Source organism: Nerophis ophidion, linkage group LG18, assembly GCF_033978795.1.
Source record: "Nerophis ophidion isolate RoL-2023_Sa linkage group LG18, RoL_Noph_v1.0, whole genome shotgun sequence".
In the NCBI taxonomy this organism is placed as follows: domain Eukaryota; kingdom Metazoa; phylum Chordata; class Actinopteri; order Syngnathiformes; family Syngnathidae; genus Nerophis; species Nerophis ophidion.
Window position 1 is genome coordinate 14,200,959 of NC_084628.1, and position 20,930 is coordinate 14,221,888.

The following is a 20,930-nucleotide window of genomic DNA, read 5'->3' on the forward strand; positions in this document are numbered from 1 at the left end:
AAGCCCCGGTCACCTTGGAGCAGATTAATTCGCCAAAGGAATCGGGGTTGGGGGAGAAATTCTGTTACCTCCCCTGACTCCTTTAGTATTCCACTGAGGCGGCTTAGGGAAAAAAAAAAAAAAAAGACAGTGTTGAGATATATTGAATGAAACGAGACACAGGAGGCCTCCTCCTCTCTCACATCTTCTCATAGCGTGCAGCCTTCATCCAAAGACCACCGCCGCTTGGCCTCTGGCAGACTCAGTCTGCCGGCTTTGAGCTTGCAGTTGCCATCTCCGCGTACAAGGTTCGCTCCCCTTGGTGTGATTAAAAGGATCAAGGGCGCCAAAGTGAAATATGTTACGCGTTTGTAGGCGTGTGTACATATGCTGGACTGCCTGCGGCCTCCTTCGCTCATTAACACAAATCAATGCTGACACTTCCTTCGAGCGGCGGGCATGGCGGATGGCGGCCGAGGAGGAGGATGACGGGGGGAGCGCTGACCCGAAGGTGCTGCTATCATCTTAAACAGTGCACAGCGCAGGTGTGTGAAAGTTTAATTACGCATTTGTAAAGTCAGAGCGTGAACAATACGCAATAAGCGTCCAGCAACATGTGATAATCCAACCTACATTTTTCCCCACTTGTCTACTCCACACAAAAGGATGTTCAAACATGCTCCTCTACTGTGTTGCGTTAGATAGTTTTCTGGCAACTACACCATTTGGTGGCGCTGTTGTTAAACACCAAAGTTTGACCGATAAGACGAGGAATTTTTTCACACACAGCTACAAAACACCCACTGTAATTTTAGGATGGTGGAAGAGGGGTTAGTGCGTCTGCCTCACAATACGAAGTTCCTGCAGTCCTGGGTTCAAATCCAGGCTCGGGATCTTTCTGTGTGGAGTTTGCATGTTCTCCCCGTGAATGCGTGGGTTCCCTACGGGTACTCCGGCTTCCTCCCACTTCCAAAAACATGCACCTGGGGATAGGTTGATTGGCAACACTAAATTGGCCCGGGTGTGTGAATGTGAGTGTGAATGTTGTCTGTCTATCTCTGTTGGCCCTGCGATGAGGTGGCGACTTGTCCAGGGCGTACCCCGCCTTCCGCCCGATTGTAGCTGAGATAGGCGCCAGCGCCCCCCCCGCAACCCCGAAGGGAATAAGCGGTAGAAAAATGGATGGATGGATAGTCCAATAGCCACAAAACTTTGGAGGACTCAAAAGCACATCTGTGTAAAATACAACCAAGCAAGGCAATAGACAATGTAAATGATGACAACGGAACTAAATACCAGGGATGACGTTTGATATTATTGTCCCAAAAAATGTATACCAGCTAGTATGCATGCATTAGGAGTGTGACAAAATATCGCTGCATCCTGATATTTTACCTTATAATACAAACCTCATTTCCATATGAGTTGGCATATTGTGTTAGATGTAAATATAAACAGAATACAATGATTTGCAAATCATTTTCGACCCATATTCAGTGGAATATGCTACAAAGACAACATATTTGATGTTCAAACTGATAAACATTTTTTTTGCGCAAATAATCATTAACTTTAGAATTTGATACCAGCAGCACATGACAAAAAAGTTGGGAAAGGTGGCAATAAAAACTGATAAAGTTGAGGAATGCTCATCAAACACTTATTTGGAACATCCCACAGGTCTGCAGGCTAATTGGGAAATGGTGGGTGCCATGATTGGGTGCCATGATTGGGTATAAAAACAGCATCCCAAAAAATCCTCAGTCTTTCACAAGAAAGGATGGGGCGAGGTACACCTTTTTGTCCACAACTGCAAAGAGTCAAACAGTTTAAGAACAACGTTTCTCAAAGTGCAATTGCAAGAAATTTAGGGATTTCAACATCTACGGTTTATAATATTATCAAAAGGTTCGGAGAATCTGGAGAAATCACTCCACGTAAGCGGCATGGCCGGAAACTATCATTGAATGACCGTGACCTTCGATCCGTCAGATGGCACTGTATCAAAAACCGACATCAATCTCCAAAGGATATCACCAAATGGGCTCAGAAACACTTCAGAAAACCACTGTCACTAAATACAGTTCGTCATTACATCTGTAAGTGCAAGTTAAAGCTCTACTATGCAAAGCGAAAGCCATTCATCAACAACATCCAGAAACGCCGCCGGCTTCTCGGGGCCCGAGATCATCTAAGATGGACTGATGCAAAGTGGAAAAGTGTTCTGTGGTCTGACGAGTCCACACTTCAAATTGTTTTTGGAAATATTCCACATCGTGTCATTTGGACCAAACGGGAAGTGAACCATCCAGACTGTTATCGACGCAAAGTTCAAAAGCCAGCATCTGTGATGGTATGGGGGTGCATTACTGCTCAAGGCATGGGTAACTTACACATCTGTGAAGGCACCATTAATGCTGAAAGGTACATACGAGTTTTGAAACAACATATGCTGCCAACTAAGCGCCGTCTTTTTCATGGACGCCCCTGCTTATTTCAGCCAGACAATGCCAAGCCACATTCAGCACGTGTTACTACAGCGTGGCCTCGTAAAAAAAAGAGTGCGGGTACTTTCCTGGCCCGCCTGGAGTCCAGACCTGTCTCCCATCGAAAATGTGTGGCGCATTATCAAGCGTAAAATACGAAAGCGGAGACCCCGGACTGTTGAACGACTGAAGCTCTACATAAAACGAGAATGTTATTAAGTGTTATTAAAAGAAAAGGTGATGTAACACAGTGGTGAACATGCCCTTTCCCAAATACTTTGGCACGTGTTGCAGCCATGAAATTCTAAATTAATTATTATTTGCAAGAAAAAAATAAATTTTATGAGTTTGAACATCAAATATCTTGTCTTTGTAGTGCATTCATTTGAATATGGGTTGAAAAGGATTTGCAAATCATTGTATTCCATTTATATTTACATCTAACACAATTTACCAACTCATATGGAAACGGGGTTTGCACAATAATCTAATACAATGGTTCTTAAACTTTTTTCACCAAATACCACCACACAAAAAACCTTAATGACCAACTTTAAAATACAGTAGTGCAGTATGCTTAAATGTTCCCTAAAAATGGCAGCGGTTTTGTTTAACAAGTATACTCAATATTTTGGCCACGCTTACATTACACACAGTTTAAACAGTAACACTGTGTATAAATATTTAATAAAGTGGTTTTTGGGCGTACCACTAGATGGAGCCCACGTAGTAACAGTGGTAACAGTAAAACATTTTTTGGAATTAATCATTCCACCCCATATCGGTTTATCATTGTTACTTTTTTCTCAACATTATTTGTTGTATTTTACCCTCTGGTACAATGTTGCATAGCTAAAAGCGGGTGCAACAACCACACCACGGCATTCTGCAAAGCACGTTTATTGAGCTCTTCGCATGAGTCACAGAAACAAAGTCACAGCAAAAAGTTGCAAAGATGCTAAATATAAGCGGTGACTTAAAAGTTTCTGTGCTTTTGTGTAAAACCCTTTGCAGCATCAACATATCAAGACTATTTACATTGTAGATTGTCACTGAAGGCATTATCGTTATCATGAACCAAATAGTTTGTATTGAATCGCATTGTGAAATGACCTGAGACATACAGTACAGGCCAAAGGTTTGGACACACGTTCTCATTCAACGGGTTTTCTTTATTTTCATGACTATTTAAATTGTAGATTTTCACTGAAGGCATCACAACTATGAAAAAGGTGAAATAACTGAAAACATGTTTCATATTCTAGTTTCTTCAAAATAGCCACCCTTTGCCCTTATTACTGTTTTGCACACTCTTTGCATTCTCTCGACGAGCTTCAAGAGGTAGTCCCCTGAAAGGGTTTTCACGTCACAAATGTCATAGTTTTGATGCTTTCAGTGACAATCTACGAGGTGAATAATCATGAAAATAAAGAAAACGCATTGAAATGAGAAGGTGTGTCCAAACTTTTGGCTTGTACGGTATATTCATCCATATGCCCTGACAGTAGTTTGAGAGAAGAGCGACTGTATATATAAGTAATGGAGTGGGAGACAGTATCAGTATAGCTGCAAAAAAAAGCTAGTATGGCACATACTGAGCTTATTGCAGGAAGTGTGATCTTTCTCATACGTTCATTTATTTGTGGCGGTCCAACACAGAAAGATTTGGCCTATGTTTTTTTTTCTTAAGATTTGGCATGTTTGCCCTTTCTCTCAAACACATTATAATGGAATTGCCTGGGTAACTTGTCATTCCAACTCCTGACAGTTGATAGCTTCTTAACTCCGTTTCCCAACACACCTCATATGCACTTACTGTATCACGCATCTGTACATCCACTTCAAGGGTGTCAAACTTGTTTTCATTGAGGTCCATATTGCAGTTATGGCAGGCCTCAGGCTTCTAACATTAATAAAGGAAACATACTGTACATGGAAAAAGGATTAGCTGCATGATATTGTCACACAATTACCTAAGCATTAGATTAGTAAAGTAAAGTAAATAAAAACAAATCTGTACATTTTGCAGCCAAAAACATGGCAGAATTTTACCACAAAATTTACAGTAAAATGGTCTCACTCCATTTTACTGTAAAATTCTGGTGATTGAACTGCCAGCTTTTTGTTAGTTTTTTTGTATGCAAGATATGGTTGCTGTTTTCACAGTGTATTGTAAATGTAAAATTGGTACCACAGTTTTTTTTTAACGGTAGGATTCTGAACACCCAGCTGTTTTTAAAAAAAAATATATTGTCATGTTTACAGTGTACAATTTGATGGATAACTTGCTTTGAAATCATAAGGGTAAGTACATATTTACGTATGTTTTACCACAAAAATGTTTCGGATGTATGATAATATATCTGTTGCATTATTAAATACATATAATTGCATGCAGTGCATGTCTTTTTTTTTCCTGTCAAAAAAAAAGGGGAAAAAAAAAAAGGGGGTTAAACTACTTTATTGATGCATATTATTTCCAGGCTTTCACGGGCCATTTAAAATGATGTGGCGGGCCAGATCTGGACCCTGGGCCTTGAGTTTGACACCTGTGATCTACTTCGTGATGATGACCCTGTGGTGGTTGACTCTTCAATGCGCAGCTGTGAATGTAGAGGTGGGGGAAATAATCTAATTTTAGATGCATCTATCCCAGCTGCACACTGGGGGAAGTCGGGGTACACCCTAGACAAGTCGCCAGCTTTAAATGGAGTAGTGCAAACAGTTCTAAAATTTGGCTGACTGCAGCAAGCCACCTCACCTCGAGATCCGAGTAGCTCCTTTATTTTAGGACACTTATGTTCCAGTTTTGCACACATTTTCACTAATTCAACAAATGTCTGAATTAATTTCACTGTTTCTTGTTACAAATGCAAGCTTTTAAAAGTTGCAAGTGTTTAAAGCCTATCTAGTAAAACGAAAATAACTGTAAAACTGCATCCATTAATATAAATTAAAGATGCATCAATAATACATTTTTAATCGAATGGTAGCTCCTGAATCATAATCGTAATTGAACCGTGAGGTGCCCAAAGATTCCCATCTCTATGTTAATGTCTGTGTAGTTGACCTGGCTGAGCCTGGTAGAAGACCCCTAAGACTATCTGATGGCTTCCCCAAGGACTGGACTCCCACATTGACTATGAATTTAACAATTATACCCATTCAACATCCATTGCAGCCAATCAACCTGGAAGGGTGTGCCTACATCAGCGGCCCCTTCTCAAGTTTCGTTCTTTTTTTCCCCCAGCAGTGGGCTTTTGAGTTTTTCCTTTCCTGGATGTTGCTTCAGATCAGGGGATGTCGTTGTGATTTTTTGTAACCCTTTGAGGTACTTGTGATTAGGAATTGGTGATAAAAGGATATCAATATATCCATCCATCATCCATTTTTTCTACCGCTTGTCCCTAATGTTGTGTGTCTATCTGTGTTGGCCCTGTGATGAGCTGGCGACTTGTCCAGGGTTAAGCCCCGCCTACCGCCCGTATGCAGCTGAGATATGCTCCAGCAAGCACCCCCTCCCCTCCCCCCAAAAGGGACAAGCGGTAGGAAATGGATGGATGGATGGATAGATGGATATCAATATATAGTGATAGACACAGAATCGATTTAAATAAAAAATTGTTCGATAAAACGTTGGCATCCTCCGTCATGTGTGATTATGCTCTGGCAATGAAGACTTGTGTCTATCTAATCTTTATTTCTTTGTTGTGGTAAGAAACCGGAAGTAGGGTGCATGAATAAAGGGACTCGCTCTCTGGTAACCAAGCAACGCAGGAAGTGATCACTGATTATTGGGAATGAAATGCTAACAGCCAATCAGGCAACAGTATCAACTATCAAGTATGGATTCGCCATCTTGTTCTCTCGAGGTGTATTCTTTGCATTGAGTGAGAAGAGAAACTGAGTTCTGCAGACAGTGAATACATTTTTCATAAAACAGGAAAAGTCACCTCAACAGTAGGGCAGGTTTTTTGATATTTTTTATATATTTTTTTAAAACGGGCTGAAGTCAAACCAATGTGGACCACCTCAACCGCGCTCACCCTTTAGAGCACAGCCGTAACTTCCTGGCACTAAACCTGCAGAAAATAGTTAGGTTTATTTGTAATTGCGAATTTATAATTGTGTTTACATTGTTTGAGTCTTTTCCATGCTTGTATTGACATTTCCTTTCTGCCTTGATAGATTAGGGCAGTGGTTCTCAAATGGGGGAATGCGTACCCATGGGGGTACTTGAAGGTATGCCAAGGGGTACGTGAGATATTTCAAATATATTCCAAAAATAGCAACAATTCAAAAACTCTTTATAAATATATTCATTGAATAATACTTCAACAAAATATGAATGTAAGTTAAAAAAAAATAAAAAAATACAACAATACAATATTCAGTGTTGACAGCTAGATTTTTGTGGACATGTTCCATAAATATTGATGTTAAAGATTTTTTTTTTTTTGTGAAGAAATGTTTAGAATGAAGTTCATGAATCCAGATGGAGCTCTATTAAAATCCCCAAAGAGGGCACTTTAAGTTGATGATTACTTCGATGTGTAGAAATCTTTATTTAGAATTGAATTACTTGTTTATTTTTCAACAAGTTTTTAGTTATTTTTATATCTTTTTTTTCCAAATAGATCAAGAAAGACCACTACAAATGAGCAATATTTTGCACTGTTATACAATTTAATAAAACAGAAACTGATGACATAGTGCTGTATTTTAATTCTTTATCTCTTTTTTTCCAACCAAAAATGCTTTGCTCTGATTAAAAAAATGTTCACAGGGGGTTCATCACTGAAAAAAGGTTGAGAACCACTGGATTAGGGGATTATAACCAGAAGGTTGTGAGAGTTGAAATAAAAAAGTTTTACATTTTATGTATTTTTCTCTTGGTCCTTATTTTTGATGGGTCACCAAAAAAAAAATACTTATCGATATCGACTGATACAGTCATACTTTTTTCAGTCATATCGCCAAGGCCTAATTGTGATTATTATTACTTGTGATAAATATATAGAAGGGGGAGGGGGGGGGGTTGCCCACATCTGAGGTCCTCTCCAAGGTTTCTCATAGTCAGCATTGTCACTGGCGTCCCACTGGATGTGAATTCTCCCTGCCCACTGGGTGTGAGTTTTCCTTGCCCTTTTGTGGGTTCTTCCGAGGATGTTGTAGTCATAATGATTTGTGCAGTCCTTTGAGACATTTGTGATTTGGGGCTATATAAATAAACATTGATTGATTGATTGATATATTTTGAATGATTGATCTATCAGACATTTCATTATCTTGAAAATCAGCACACATTTATTGTACATACTTATACGGATGAACGTACGCATGTTATAAAACCAACAAGAAAAACTTCATGTTTTTTTGTTAAATGCGGTTTAAAAAAAGAACGACGGACCAAAATGAGTTTTATGTAATGGCCCTTTATACAAACTAGACAATTTGTAATTAATGAACCCTTCCTGTAACTAGCTAATACAAATAGATGCTAAAAGTTGTATAATGTTCCGAAACAATGGTGTCCAAAGTGTGGCCCGGGGAACATTTGTGGTAATTTGCGGTAAGTAAAAATGTAAGAAAAAAGACAATAAAAAGTTGAAATTTTAAAACGAATAACAATAAACTTTGTCACCTATAGCTAAAAGCTGACACAAATGACACATTCAGATAATTAGACGGTTTTTTGTTTTTTTAACAATGGCCCAAGTGTGTGAATGTGAGTGTAAATGTTGTCTGTCGGTCTGTATTGGCCCTGCGATGAGGTGGCAACTTGTCCAGGGTGTACCCCGCTTTCCGCCCGTGTGCAGCTGAAATAGACTCCAGCACCCCCCCGAGATCCCAAAAGGGACAAGCGGTAGAAAATGGATGGGATGTACAAAATAAAAAATTCCAAAATGGCCCCCGCATACTTTTACTTTTCAGTAAGTTGGTGGCCCTTAGTGAAAAAACATTGGACACCCCATTTCCACAAGAAAGCATTTTTTACTTTAAAGTTTACAAATCGAGCCACCTAGAATGGACTGTGTCCAAGTCCTGAAGTTCCACTGCACTCTCGTGCTAGCTTAAGGACATGTAATTTTAAATAATAAATGAGTGGTGAAGTCCAAATGAGTGAAGATATCACATTAGATCATTAAGCTCGAGTGAGAACAATGATGCTGTCATGACACCGGCACACAAGTCTTCATTGCAGGAGCGTAATCACACATGACGGAGGATGCCAACGTCTCACTTTAATACTCTGTGGATCTGACTCCCGACCGTCTAACATCCTGAAGAATACCACACGGAACAATCTCCGGGAACTCGCATCATTGAGACAAAATGACGGTATCATTTCTATAGAGGAGGATGACGGGGAAGATTCCTCACCGAACTAAGCACGACTGGGAAGTAAGTCAATCTGTGCACACAAAATTATATCAAATCAGGAAGCCCCATTTAAAAACTGTGGGCTTTGATTTAGCCATAAAAAAAAAACATCAAATTAATAAAGAGCTATAATTGCCTTGCAGGAGATGAGTGCAGTGGATTTATCAGCTGCTTTCCACACAAAATGTCCATGTCCAGATGAGTCAAGTGAGGAGAAAAAACAGAATCATTAAAACATAAAATAAAAAAAGCTTTTTTTAGAATACTTTAACTTTTGATTCGTATTATTTGTTTGCAATCATTAAAGTTTTAAAATTATCATTTGTATTATTCATATCGATGTCAATGTTTTTCACAAGGCTGGTGCATCAAAGCAAAAACTCTTGCTTGGTGCGAGGAAGTAAAGCTTTTCCACCCTACTGTTTGTATTTGCTTCAAATGAGAACCTCATGAAGTCTGCTACTATTGCATTCGCAGTGGGAATGAAACAGATAGATTGCAACAATAAAAAAGACAGACAGTAAAAGAGAGGGGCCTCTCTAAGGTAGCGGTGGGATAAGCCCTCCAAAGCGAGGCACTACTTACCAAAGACATTTCTGACAGCTGCCAAACTGTGGCAGAGATGAGATTAAATAAGTAAGCAATTGAGAGAAACGGAACAATTATTCTAATTGCACAGGACTTCACTCGCAAGAACTAAAATTACACTTTTGATTAAACACGTTTCACGCATCCGCATTATTTCCACGATTTTAATCAATGTATAAAGTTTTACATAATGGAACACATTAAAGCAAGTCCCGCTAGGAAAGTTAGATTTCTCCAAATGAGCACATATTTGATTATCCTAAGAGGGCATGATTAAACAGCAACACCATTACATAATACACTTATGTACACGTGGTTAATAAAATATACCCAATAGTTGAGAAGGTGGAAGGGATGTACAGTAAAACTTCTGTGTCAACAAAATTCCTCATTAAAAAAAGAAATCACGCTTTCATTAAATCAGATTGAATTTAGTACAGCTGTGCCTTGTTTATCACGGAAAATAAACAATTATTTGCCAAAGTAGGATTATTAGTAATAAAGTTAAAGTTAAAGTTAAAGTACCAATGGTTGTCACACACACAATAGGTGTGGCAATTTTTTTCTCTGCATTTGACCAATCACTCCTGATCACCCCCTGGGAGGTGAGGGGAGCAGTGAGCAGCAGCAGTGCCGCGCCCGGGAATCATTTTTAGTGATTTAACCCCCAATTCCAACCCTTAATGCTGAGTGCCAAGAAGGGAGGTAATGTGTCCCATTTTTATTGTCTTTGGTATGACTCGGCCGGGATTTGAACTCACGGCCTACCGATCTCAGGGCGGACACTTTACCCACTAGGCCACTGAGTAGGCAATAAAACCAAAATTTCCATAGAGCATATAAAAACGGTTCACCACCATCCAAATACGTTTTTTAAAACATTATTAAAGCCTCCTAAGCATGAAATAACACCCATATGGGGTTGTCGGTACCAATATGCATTTTTATACTTTTCAAAATAAAGTGGACCACAAAACAGAACATCTTATGCTACCATAAACATACGTTAATTACACTCAAATAACAATTTTGGAAGATTGAAATACAAATCAAAAAGGCAGTAAACACATTGGCCTTTTCTTATTGCAATAAAAGAAAGTCTTGCATGGTAATTTTGTTTTATAGGTCGCCACAACAAGTTAGAAATTAAGACCAATACTTCATTGTAATACAAATAGTAGTATTATGTTTTGGGCCTGTTTTGCAGTCAATGGAACAATGAAAAAGGAGGATTACCTCCAAATTCTTCAGGACAACCTAAAATCATCAGCCCGGAGGTTGGGTCTTGGGTGCAGTTGGGAAATCCAACAGGACAATGACCCCAAACACATGTCAAAAGTGGTAAAGGAATGGCTAAATCAGGCTAGAATTAAGGTTTTAAAATCGCCTTCCTAAAGGTCTGATTTAATTGTGTGGACAATGCTGAAGAGACAAGTCCATGCCAGAAAACCAACAGATTTAGCTGAACTGCACCAATTTAGTCAAGAGGAGTGGTCAAAAGTTCATCCAGAAGCTTTCCAGAAGCGTGTGGATGGCTACCAAAAGTGCCTTATTGCAGTGAAACTTGCCAAGGGACTTGTAACCAAATATTAACATTGCTGTATGTATACTTTTGACGCAGCAGATTTGGTCACATTTTCAGTAGACCCATAATAAATTCATAAAAGAACCAAACTTCATGAATGTTTTTGTAACCAACAAGTAGGCGCTCCAATCACTCTATCACAATAAATATAAGAGTTGTAGAAATTATTGGAAACTCAAGACAGCCATGACATTGTGTTCTTTGCAAGTGTATGTAAACTTTTGACTACGACGGTATATATACTCATGTATATATATATTTACATACATAAATACTGTATATATATCATACATGAACATACCATTGAAAAGTGGGTCATGGAGACATAAACCATCAATGTTTTAGGTATAGCTAACATCGTAATGCATGCTTATGATTCCACCATATTTGAATAATAGCACCTACATACAAATGACTTGGAATTTGTTTTGAATAAGGAATTACAGGCTTAGACGGAATGGGTGAAAACAAATAAGATGCTCATGCTGAATATATTAAAAAGTAACTGCGTGATTTATGGGTCAAATATTACTATTAATAAAAAAACAAAACCTGTGATAATTAACAAAATAAATGACATCATTGTAAATTAAGCACGTGAGACTTAACTTCTGAGCGTAACGGTAGATAATAAATGATCATAGAAGAAACCACATCAGCAATATTACTACAAGTATGGGAAGAGGCATATCTATTGTGAGAATATACGCAAACTTTATGCATCCAAGTATTATAAACAATAAATGCAATTCAATCACTGGCATTAACATATCTTGACCACTGCCTGGCAGTTTGGTCGACTTCCATTGGAGAAATGCTAAATAAACTACAGCAAATGCAAAATAGTGTTGCTCGGCACTCAATATATAATTTCATTGCATAAACACGTAAACAAGCTATTGGTCAAAGACAGGCTACTACTGTATACTTACTGATCTTGTTTTACTAGAAATATTTCTGTTTCGCCTAGTATTTTGTGTAAGAATTCTTTTTTAGTACAGGAAATTATAGATACATTTCCAGACATGCACCTGTGGGAAACTCTACAATGCCTCAAGGAAGAACAAATGCCATCAAATATGTGGTTATTTATAAAAGGTATGTACCATGTCTAGGAGGAAAGAGTTTTTTCCCGTCATGACATGACTTCAAAAAGCAAACGTTGGTTTGGAAAAGAATGATGCAGTCTGTTGGGGTGTATCATTTGGTACTGAGCCGAATGAACAAGGCTCGGGGATGGTCTGCGCTCTACCGCATGCAATTCAGATTCATCCTTTAGTCAGCGCAGCTAAAGAAAGCAACCCGATTTGGGGATTGCAGAAGAATAACTTGCTTGACGCAAGTCTGTTTTATGTTTATTTATTAATAAGTAAGGCCTGATTGCTTTACAGCAGTGTGTAATGCGTTCAGAATAACGGAAGCTCATACTCCTGCAGTTTGTACCCACTAAAAGTGTCACTACTTCACCTGCCTTCACACCGTCATGTTCTGGGATGGTTCACAAAGGCTTTCCCTGAGAATCTTTTTTTGTTCTTTTCCTTCCCTTTTGTTATTAGACTCACCGAGTTGCCTGCTGGCGATCCCATGCGCGTCTTCCCGACTCTGAAAAAGACAGAGGCGGCTTTAATTATTAAGGGAACGAGATGGAAAAAAACAAAAGATCACATAACAACCGACACGCATCCCTTTCCTTTTCAAAAAAACATTACAAACATAATCGGTAAATATCGACTATTTCTACGGCTAATTAAAGGCTTGTCTCCCGTGGGTGACACGGAGGAACAACGGCCATTACACCACCTTATTAGTCTCCCCCAATCCCCTAATTTAGTACGTGCGTTCTGTGCCAGCAGCTCAATCGACATTCTGGAGCTCTGAGCACGTACAGGAGACCACGGAGGGATGAGCAAATCAATCACAAGCTGAACAAACTTTCAAGCGACGTCTTTTTCTGCCTGATCCTTTTAAGAAAAGGGAAACTTTTTGGCAAGCGACATGGTGCGAGCAGGAGCAAAGGCAGTATTAATAGATAATGGGGCGGGAGGAGGAGACAGAGGCCTCTTTTGATTTACGACAACATATGGCCGCATGGACCTGTTGCTGCAGCCTTCAGACGGCTTTACCAAAGAGGCTGCAAGGAGGTGGATAGTGTGACGGACGTTACAGACAATTCCAGCTGTTTGGTGGCAGTGCGGTCTGTAATACCCATCCATTTAGTCTTCTGCTACTGTACGCACACTCACAGTACCACCTGGAATTCAGCATGGAGACAAGAGATGAGCTGCAAAAGCTATAAATACACCATGCCTTGCTTCTGCATTTTTAGAAACAGGTGTGGCACGTAGACAAGATCATGTCAACCTGATCTAATTCGGTAGGAAGAGAAGTCAAATTAATTGGAATCTGTGGCGTTTTCTGCCTTATTTTATCATATACTACAGTGGAACAAAAAACTTAATATAACAGTTGTCATTGTTATAGGGGTATTGCTGAATGTGCTTAAAAAAGCACACACCTTCAAATCGTTAGACCAAGTTATATTTTGTTTGTTTTAAAGGGGAACATTATCACCAGACCTATGTAAGCGTCAATATATACCTTGATGGTGCAGAAAAAAGACAATATATTTTTTTAACCGATTTCCGAACTATAAATGGGTGAATTTTGGCGAATTAAACGCCTTTCTCTTTATTGCTCTGGTGGCGATGACGTCAGAACGTGACGTCACCTATGTAATACAGCCGCCATTTTCATTTTCTACACATTACACCCACGGGTCTCAGCTCTGTTATTTTCCGTTTAGAGACATCATGCCTCGTCGGTGTGTTGTCGGAGGGTGTAACAACACTAACAGGGAGGGATTCACGTTGCACCGAAGATGCGAAAGTGTCTGCCGCCAGACCCCCATTGAATGTACTGTAGTGTCTTCACATTTGACCGGCGATGACAGACATGACACAGAGATGTATGGATAACCTGCAGATGCATTTGCAACGATACGAAATTACAAAGGTGAGTTTTGTTGTTGACTTATGTGCTAATCAGACATATTTGGTTGCGGCATCACTGCCAGCTAATCGATGCTAACATGCTACGCTAATCCATGCTAACATGCTATTTACCAGCGATGACAGACATGGCACAGAGATGTATGGATAACCTGCAGATGCATTTGCAATGATAAAGTCAATGAAATCACAAAGGTGAGTTTTGTTGATGTTGACTTATGTGCTAATCAGACATATTTGGTCGCGGCGTGACTGCCAGCTAATCGATGCTAACATGCTATTTACCGGCGGTGCTAAAGCAGACATGGCACAGAGATGTATGGATAACCTGCAGATGCATTTGCAATTATATTACGTTTCCTTCCACCCACATTTAATAGATAGATAGATAGATAGTACTTTATTGATTCCTTCAGGAGAGTTCCTTCAGGAAAATTAAAATTCCAGCAGCAGTGTACAGAGTTGAGATCAATTTAAAAAAAAGTAAAAAGTAAATAATGGGGGTTTAAAAGGAAACAAAATAGAGAAATATTACAAAAAGAATAAAAACAATGGGAATAACAATATAACAGTAAAATAAGAATATAACAAGACAAAGTAGGCAGTAGTGACCATGTTATGAAAAGGTATTGCACTGTTAATGTTTTGCATCCCCTGTCATCCTAATACCCCCCGTCCCCCGTCCCAGAGAGGAGTTGTACAGTCTAATGGCGTGTGGGACAAAGGAGTTCTTGAGTCTATTAGTCCTGCACTTGGGATGAAGCAGTGTAGAACTGAACAGGCTCCTCTGGCTACTCATAACACTATGCAGAGGGTGACTGGCATCATCCAGGATGCTCACTAGTTTGTCCACAGTCCTCTTCTCTGCCACCGTCACCAGTGAGTCCAGTTTCATTCCGATTGTAGAACCGGCCCGCCTGATCAGTTTCTCAAGTCTGGAGTTGTCCTTCTTAGATGTACTGCCCCCCCCCCCCCCCCCCCCCCAGCACACTACCATGTAGAACACAACACTGGCAACCACAGACTGGTAGTACATCCACAGGAGTTTTCTACAAATGTTGAAGGAGTGCAGTCTCCTGAGGAAGTACAGCCTGCTCTGTCCTTTCTTGTACTGGTGGTCCGTGTTAACAGTCCAGTCCAGCTTATTGTCCACCCAAACCCCGAGGTACTTGAATGAGTCCACGGTCTGTACCTCAACTCCCTCGATCACAATAGGTTGTGACCGTGGACTCGACCTCCCAAAGTCAATGACCAGCTCCTTGGTCTTTGATGGATTGAGCTGCAAGAGGTTCGTGTGGCACCAGACAACAAAGTCCCTCACCACATTCCGAAACTCCTCCTCTCTGCCGTCCCTGATGCACCCGACGAATGCGAAAAAAACACTTACCAATCGACGGATTTAAGTTGCTCCATTATCACAAAATGCGAAAGTCCTGATTGTTTGGTGCGCACATTTTACCGGCGAGGCTAACGCAGCTATTCGGCCATGCTATGGCTATGAATAGCGTCAATAGCTATTCGCTCAAAAGCTTCAGTTTCTTCTTCAATACTTTCATACTCCAACCATCTGTTTCAATACATGCGTAATCTGTTGAATTGCTTAAGCCGCTGAAATCCGAGTCTGAATTCGAGCTAATGTCACTATATCTTGCTGTGGTATTCCCATTGTTTGTTTACATTGGCAGCACTGTATGACGTCACAGGAAAATGGATAATGGTTTCGAAGACAGCAAAAATAAGGCACTTTAAAGCTTTATTTAGGAATATTTCGGGACCGGTAAAATTTTGAAAAAAATTTCAAAAAATACAACAAGCCACTGGGAACGGATTTTTATTGTTTTTAACCCTTTTGAAATTGTGATAATGTTCCCCTTTAAATATTGGTTTGTACAGTACTGCAGCACTTTAAGATGTATTTAAATGAAAAGTGAGTAGATAATCAAATCTATTATTATTATTTCTGGTGGCTGCTGTGATGATGATACGGGTATTTCCCCTAAATTTATACGGGGTGTTCCGTAAGTAGGAGGAAATCGATTTGTAGATGCATGGCAATTCGGATATAGGAGATTGTAAAGTAAAAAGGTAAACATCAATAATGGATTATTTATTTATTGTAAAAAAATGGAATTCAGGCATTTCTAAAATTTGGCTTAGTGCAGCGAGCCACCTCATCGAGCTCAGCTCCTTTATTTTACGGCATTTATGTTTCAATTTTGCACACATTTCCATTAATTTAATAAATGTAATGGTAATTAATACAACTGTTTCTTATTACAATGCACTGTTTTTAAAAGTTGTACTGTTTTTAAAAGCATTTAACGAAAAAAAAAAAAAGTAAAACAATATCCGTGAATAAAAGATGCATCAATAATTTTTAATCAAATCGTAGCTCCTGAATAATAATCGAAACGTCAGGTGCTCAAAGACTCCCAACTCTTGTTTAATTACAAGCACCACCATGTTGTGTATTTGTCAGAAAAATAATAGCACAGGCAATCAATGTTCCCCCTAAATTTTCATGGGTATGAGCAAACGCACAAACTCCCTAGGCATTCTTTAGACCACATGTGAGAAACATCAGACGGGCACACTGTGGCCACACCAGCATCACACACACCTGTCCACAACCGGACATAACAAGTTAAATGTTTCCTTTTAGTAATCAAATAACAGCAGTAATTTCCATGGTATTATTTTCTAATATCACAGATGTAGCCCACTTGACAATGAAAATAAAACATCTTGTTTTTCATGAACTGTATGTTGAATTGGAGAATTGAGTATCGGAGACATGTAAATACATGATAAATGGGTTGTGCTTGTATAGCGCTTTTCTACCTTCAAGGTACTCAAAGCGCTTTGACACTACTTCCACATTTACCCATTCACACACTGATGGAGGGAGCTGCCATGCAAGGCGCCAACCAGCACCCATCAGGAGCAAGGGTGAAGTGTCTTGCTCAGGACACAACGGACGTGACGAGGTTGGTACTAGGTGGGAATTGAACCAGGGACGCTCGGGTTGCGCACGGCCACTCCCCCACTGCGACACGCCATCCCATGTACCTCTTTCAGAGATCTTATTTAGTTCACATTAAAACATTCACATTTTGCACAATGAGATGTGTGCTGTAGCACAGTCATAAAATCAAATCAAATCAACTTTATTTATATAGCACATTTAAAATTTACCACAGGGGTAGCCAAAGTGCTGTAGAATGGGCAGGTTAAAAATGAGAACCGAGCAAACACAACACAACACAAACAGAATATGATAAAAAAATAAATAAATAGAATAAAATAAAATAAATAAAACATAAAAACAGGTTCACAGCAGGTGTATAATGGGGCGCCATTGCAGGATGGATATTACTCAGTGCTAAAAGCCATGGTATAAAAGTATGTTTTTAAGAGAGATTTAAAAACAGGAAGAGAGGAGGCTTGTCTAACACTCAGAGGTGGGTCGTTCCAGAGCTCGGGAGCAGCAGCAGCGAGAGCTCTGTGACCTCCAAGCCTCAGCCTTGTGTCAGGGACCGTCAGTAGCAGCTGATCGGCTGATCTTAGGGATCGGGTGGGGCAGTAATGCTGAAGGAGGACGGAGAGATATGTTGGCGCGAGGTTGTTTAGACATTTAAAAACAAATAAAAGATTGATTCGGTAACGCACAGGGAGCCAGTGAAGGGACGTTAATATAGGGGTGATGTGCTCACGTCTGCGGGTCTGTGTTAGCAGACGAGCAGCAGAGTTCTGCACGAGCTGCAGGCGGGCGAGGGAGGCCTGGCTAATGCTTACATACAGGGCATTGCAGTAGTCTAAACGATTTGAGATTAAGGCGTGGATTAATTTCTCGAGATCATGTTCTGATAGAAGCGGTTTCACTTTCGCTATTTGGCGTAATTGATAAAAGCTTTTTTGAACAACGATGCTGATTTTGTTTTCCGAATTTAAAATCTGAGTCAAACTTTAAATAAGGTATACAACTTCTTGTCTGTAAAATACATAAATACAGAGGTTTCTTTTTAACATGTATGTAATATATAGATGTAATGTACACATCATTTTATAATAAATATCCATAAATTAACATTTTTAAAATAAGCACAAATGTGATTCGGAATTGTGGGTGTACAAATCAAGACTTAGCATGCAGCTTAACAGGCTGTTAATGATATTGATTGGCTGCGTGTGAAACGCATGAAAGTGTAACAACCTGGTAGTAACAGTTTATGTGTGGTGTTGGCGTTGTCTGATTGGTTGTGACCTTAAACGCGTTACTGGCTGAGCAGAGTGTGCATGTGCGTCTTTTAGCGCAAACTTTACCAGTGCAGTAATTTGAAGAAGAGGGCGGTGCGTAACTGACAACCTGGATGCGACACACTCACAGACTTTCTAATTGGTCAAACGGTGGAGGGAGTCATCGAAATGAAAACAAAGTTTCGGGGCTGTAAATCTAATTTCTTAAATGAGCATATCCCAGCTGAACTACTGTTATCAGTTATAAAGGTATTCGAAAAGAACATGATTTATTAATGCCCTTTAACATATCAGGGCCATTTAAATGCAATACTGGCTGAGCTGAGTGTGCATGTGCATCTTTTGGCGAAAATAATTGAGCGCCTGCTCTCTATCAGACATATCGTTTGTTAGTTTTGGTAAGATTTGGCAGTATGTGATTTGTTTATCTGGATAGTAGTTTTGTTCCTAATAATTTTTCTAGAGTGGTTTCGGCCGAGTGTAGTCAGTTTTGCTCAATAAAAAGATTGTTGATGCAGACCACGTCATTCTCCTCCTCAAAACGTCTCGGCATACGTCGTTATTGTTTTATTTGTTGTACCAACTTGTTGTCCCCTGTCACTCACAGAGTTGAATTGCAAAATAGTACAGAATAAAATGGTATGTGTTTATTTTGTCGAGAGTATAGGTTGGATTTTTTTATTTGGATTTTGTGCACTGCATAGATTTTCCGCACCTTGAAAGAAACAAAGCGGCCAATATGGTCAGAGTATGCTTTGACTAGATTTTACCTTTTTGTGAGGAAGAACATCTTAAATGATTAAATGTTTGATGGGAAAGTATCGATGAAAAACACTACATAAGAGATATTTAAAAGCTGAATGTCTGTTACAATCTCAGAATTCGAAGGTTATTCCGATAATGGCAGGAACTTGAAAGCAAGGGGAACAATGTTTGTCGGGATATGCATTTTCTCCAAACAGCTTTGCAGCAAAGTGGAGACCTTGCCACAGGGTCATTTGTATTTTGGTTACTTCTAACTATGCAATGTATTTGTGTTTCATTTTTATGTTGTTCATGTTTTGCTTTGACTACTTTTCACTGAAATCTCTTTAAGGCGCCTGTCAGAGGAGGTGAGTGTATTGTAACTCCTCAAGAACCGCGCCGAATCCACACACACAAAAAAAACAACTTTACGTAACCAAAGATGCCCTCAAAGCCAGCAAGCGTTAAACCTTTGGAAGCTCTTCATACATAAGGCTCATACCTTGAGCCACAATCCATGCCCGAGGAGAGAGAGAGAGACACACACACACACACACACACACACACACACACACACACACACACACACACACACACACACACACACGGTGCAGATGTGTCAGGTCACATTATCTTTATGTACAGTGATGGCAAGACCCACGAAAGGTTGCAGGTTTGAGAGATTGTTCCAAACGCGAGGAGGTCTTTGGATGGTGGAGTATATTGAAGGCTTTCCTCGCCTTGTTGATGCTAATGACGGAATGAAATCACTGAAAAATGCAAATTGTCAGCTTCACTTGAGGATTCCAGCATTAATGCATCCCTTTTTTTTATGTTTCAGGGTGCCAAGAAGAACAGCGGCTTAAATATATGAATACATAATAAGATTAATGCATGAACTACTGTCTGACTATTCCCATCAGGGGTCTTCTTTCGCATTTTGCCGCCTCCTAAAACACCAGCGTGTGCTATGAACCATCGCTGGATATGGATTTTGACTTCCGGTTTGCATTCCCCACCTCAGATGTATATGAAAATATTTACGAAGGACATTAACTGATGTTATTTGTCACAGTCAATCACTTTAGCAGTTTTATTACTCACATAAAATATGAATGATTATACGCATCCAGTCGAGGTAAATTAGGGCTGTAATTAACTGGAGGGTGCTGGGCTGTAACCATAGCAACAAGCATCACACCGGCCAAAGACGAACGAAAATGGATGATTACCGATGCATAAAAGAATGATATATTACTTAATACTATTGCACACAAACCTGAGTTGTATTAATAAAGTGCATGCTGAGGTCACAAACTGCTTGTGAGTGCTTTTACATGGTGGGCAGGGGCCCACAGCAGCACTTGCTCCTTGGTCATTCTTCCTCCAAAAGCCAAAGTTACTTTTTTTTGAAAACGAGTATCTGGAGGGTAAGATTACTCGCTAAATAGCAACAAAGTCAATCATTTGCCAACACAGATCCCTGATGTGTTCTCTCCTTATTCTCTGGCAGACTAGGGGGTATTCCAGAAAGCATGTAGAGTGAAAACATTTAGTATGTAAATCCTTTGATGAGGAAAATTCAGGATTTTACATTTCAGAAAGAGAGGCAGGTCAAATTCCGAGTCAGTTACTAATGTAACCTACCCTGCTTGCGGGCAGGTTATCTTGAACAAACCCTGGGATTTTTCATGTCTCCTCTCTCCTGACAAACCTGAAGCAAGCTATCAGACTTGATATGTCTGTTCATTTGCAACCAGTAGATAGTCCTGACATAATTACTTCCTAAAGACTTAGCATCTTAAGGCAGAGGTTACTTTGACACAATAAATATAGCACTAATTAATACAAAACAATCTTGATTTTACATATCTAATACTAATATTAACCGTTAGTGGT

General features: G+C 39.6%; 1 protein-coding gene across 2 annotated transcripts in view; it reads right to left on the reverse strand.

Moving 5' to 3' along the window:
- b3glcta (beta 3-glucosyltransferase a) overlaps window positions 1-20,930 on the reverse strand; it is a 131,739-nt gene that overhangs the window by 64,682 nt on the left and 46,127 nt on the right. For both annotated transcript variants that reach the window (XM_061877306.1, XM_061877305.1), the window contains exon 3: window positions 12,585-12,624. In XM_061877306.1, coding sequence (XP_061733290.1) covers window positions 12,585-12,624 — 40 coding nt within the window. The remainder of the gene's footprint in view (window positions 1-12,584; window positions 12,625-20,930) is intronic.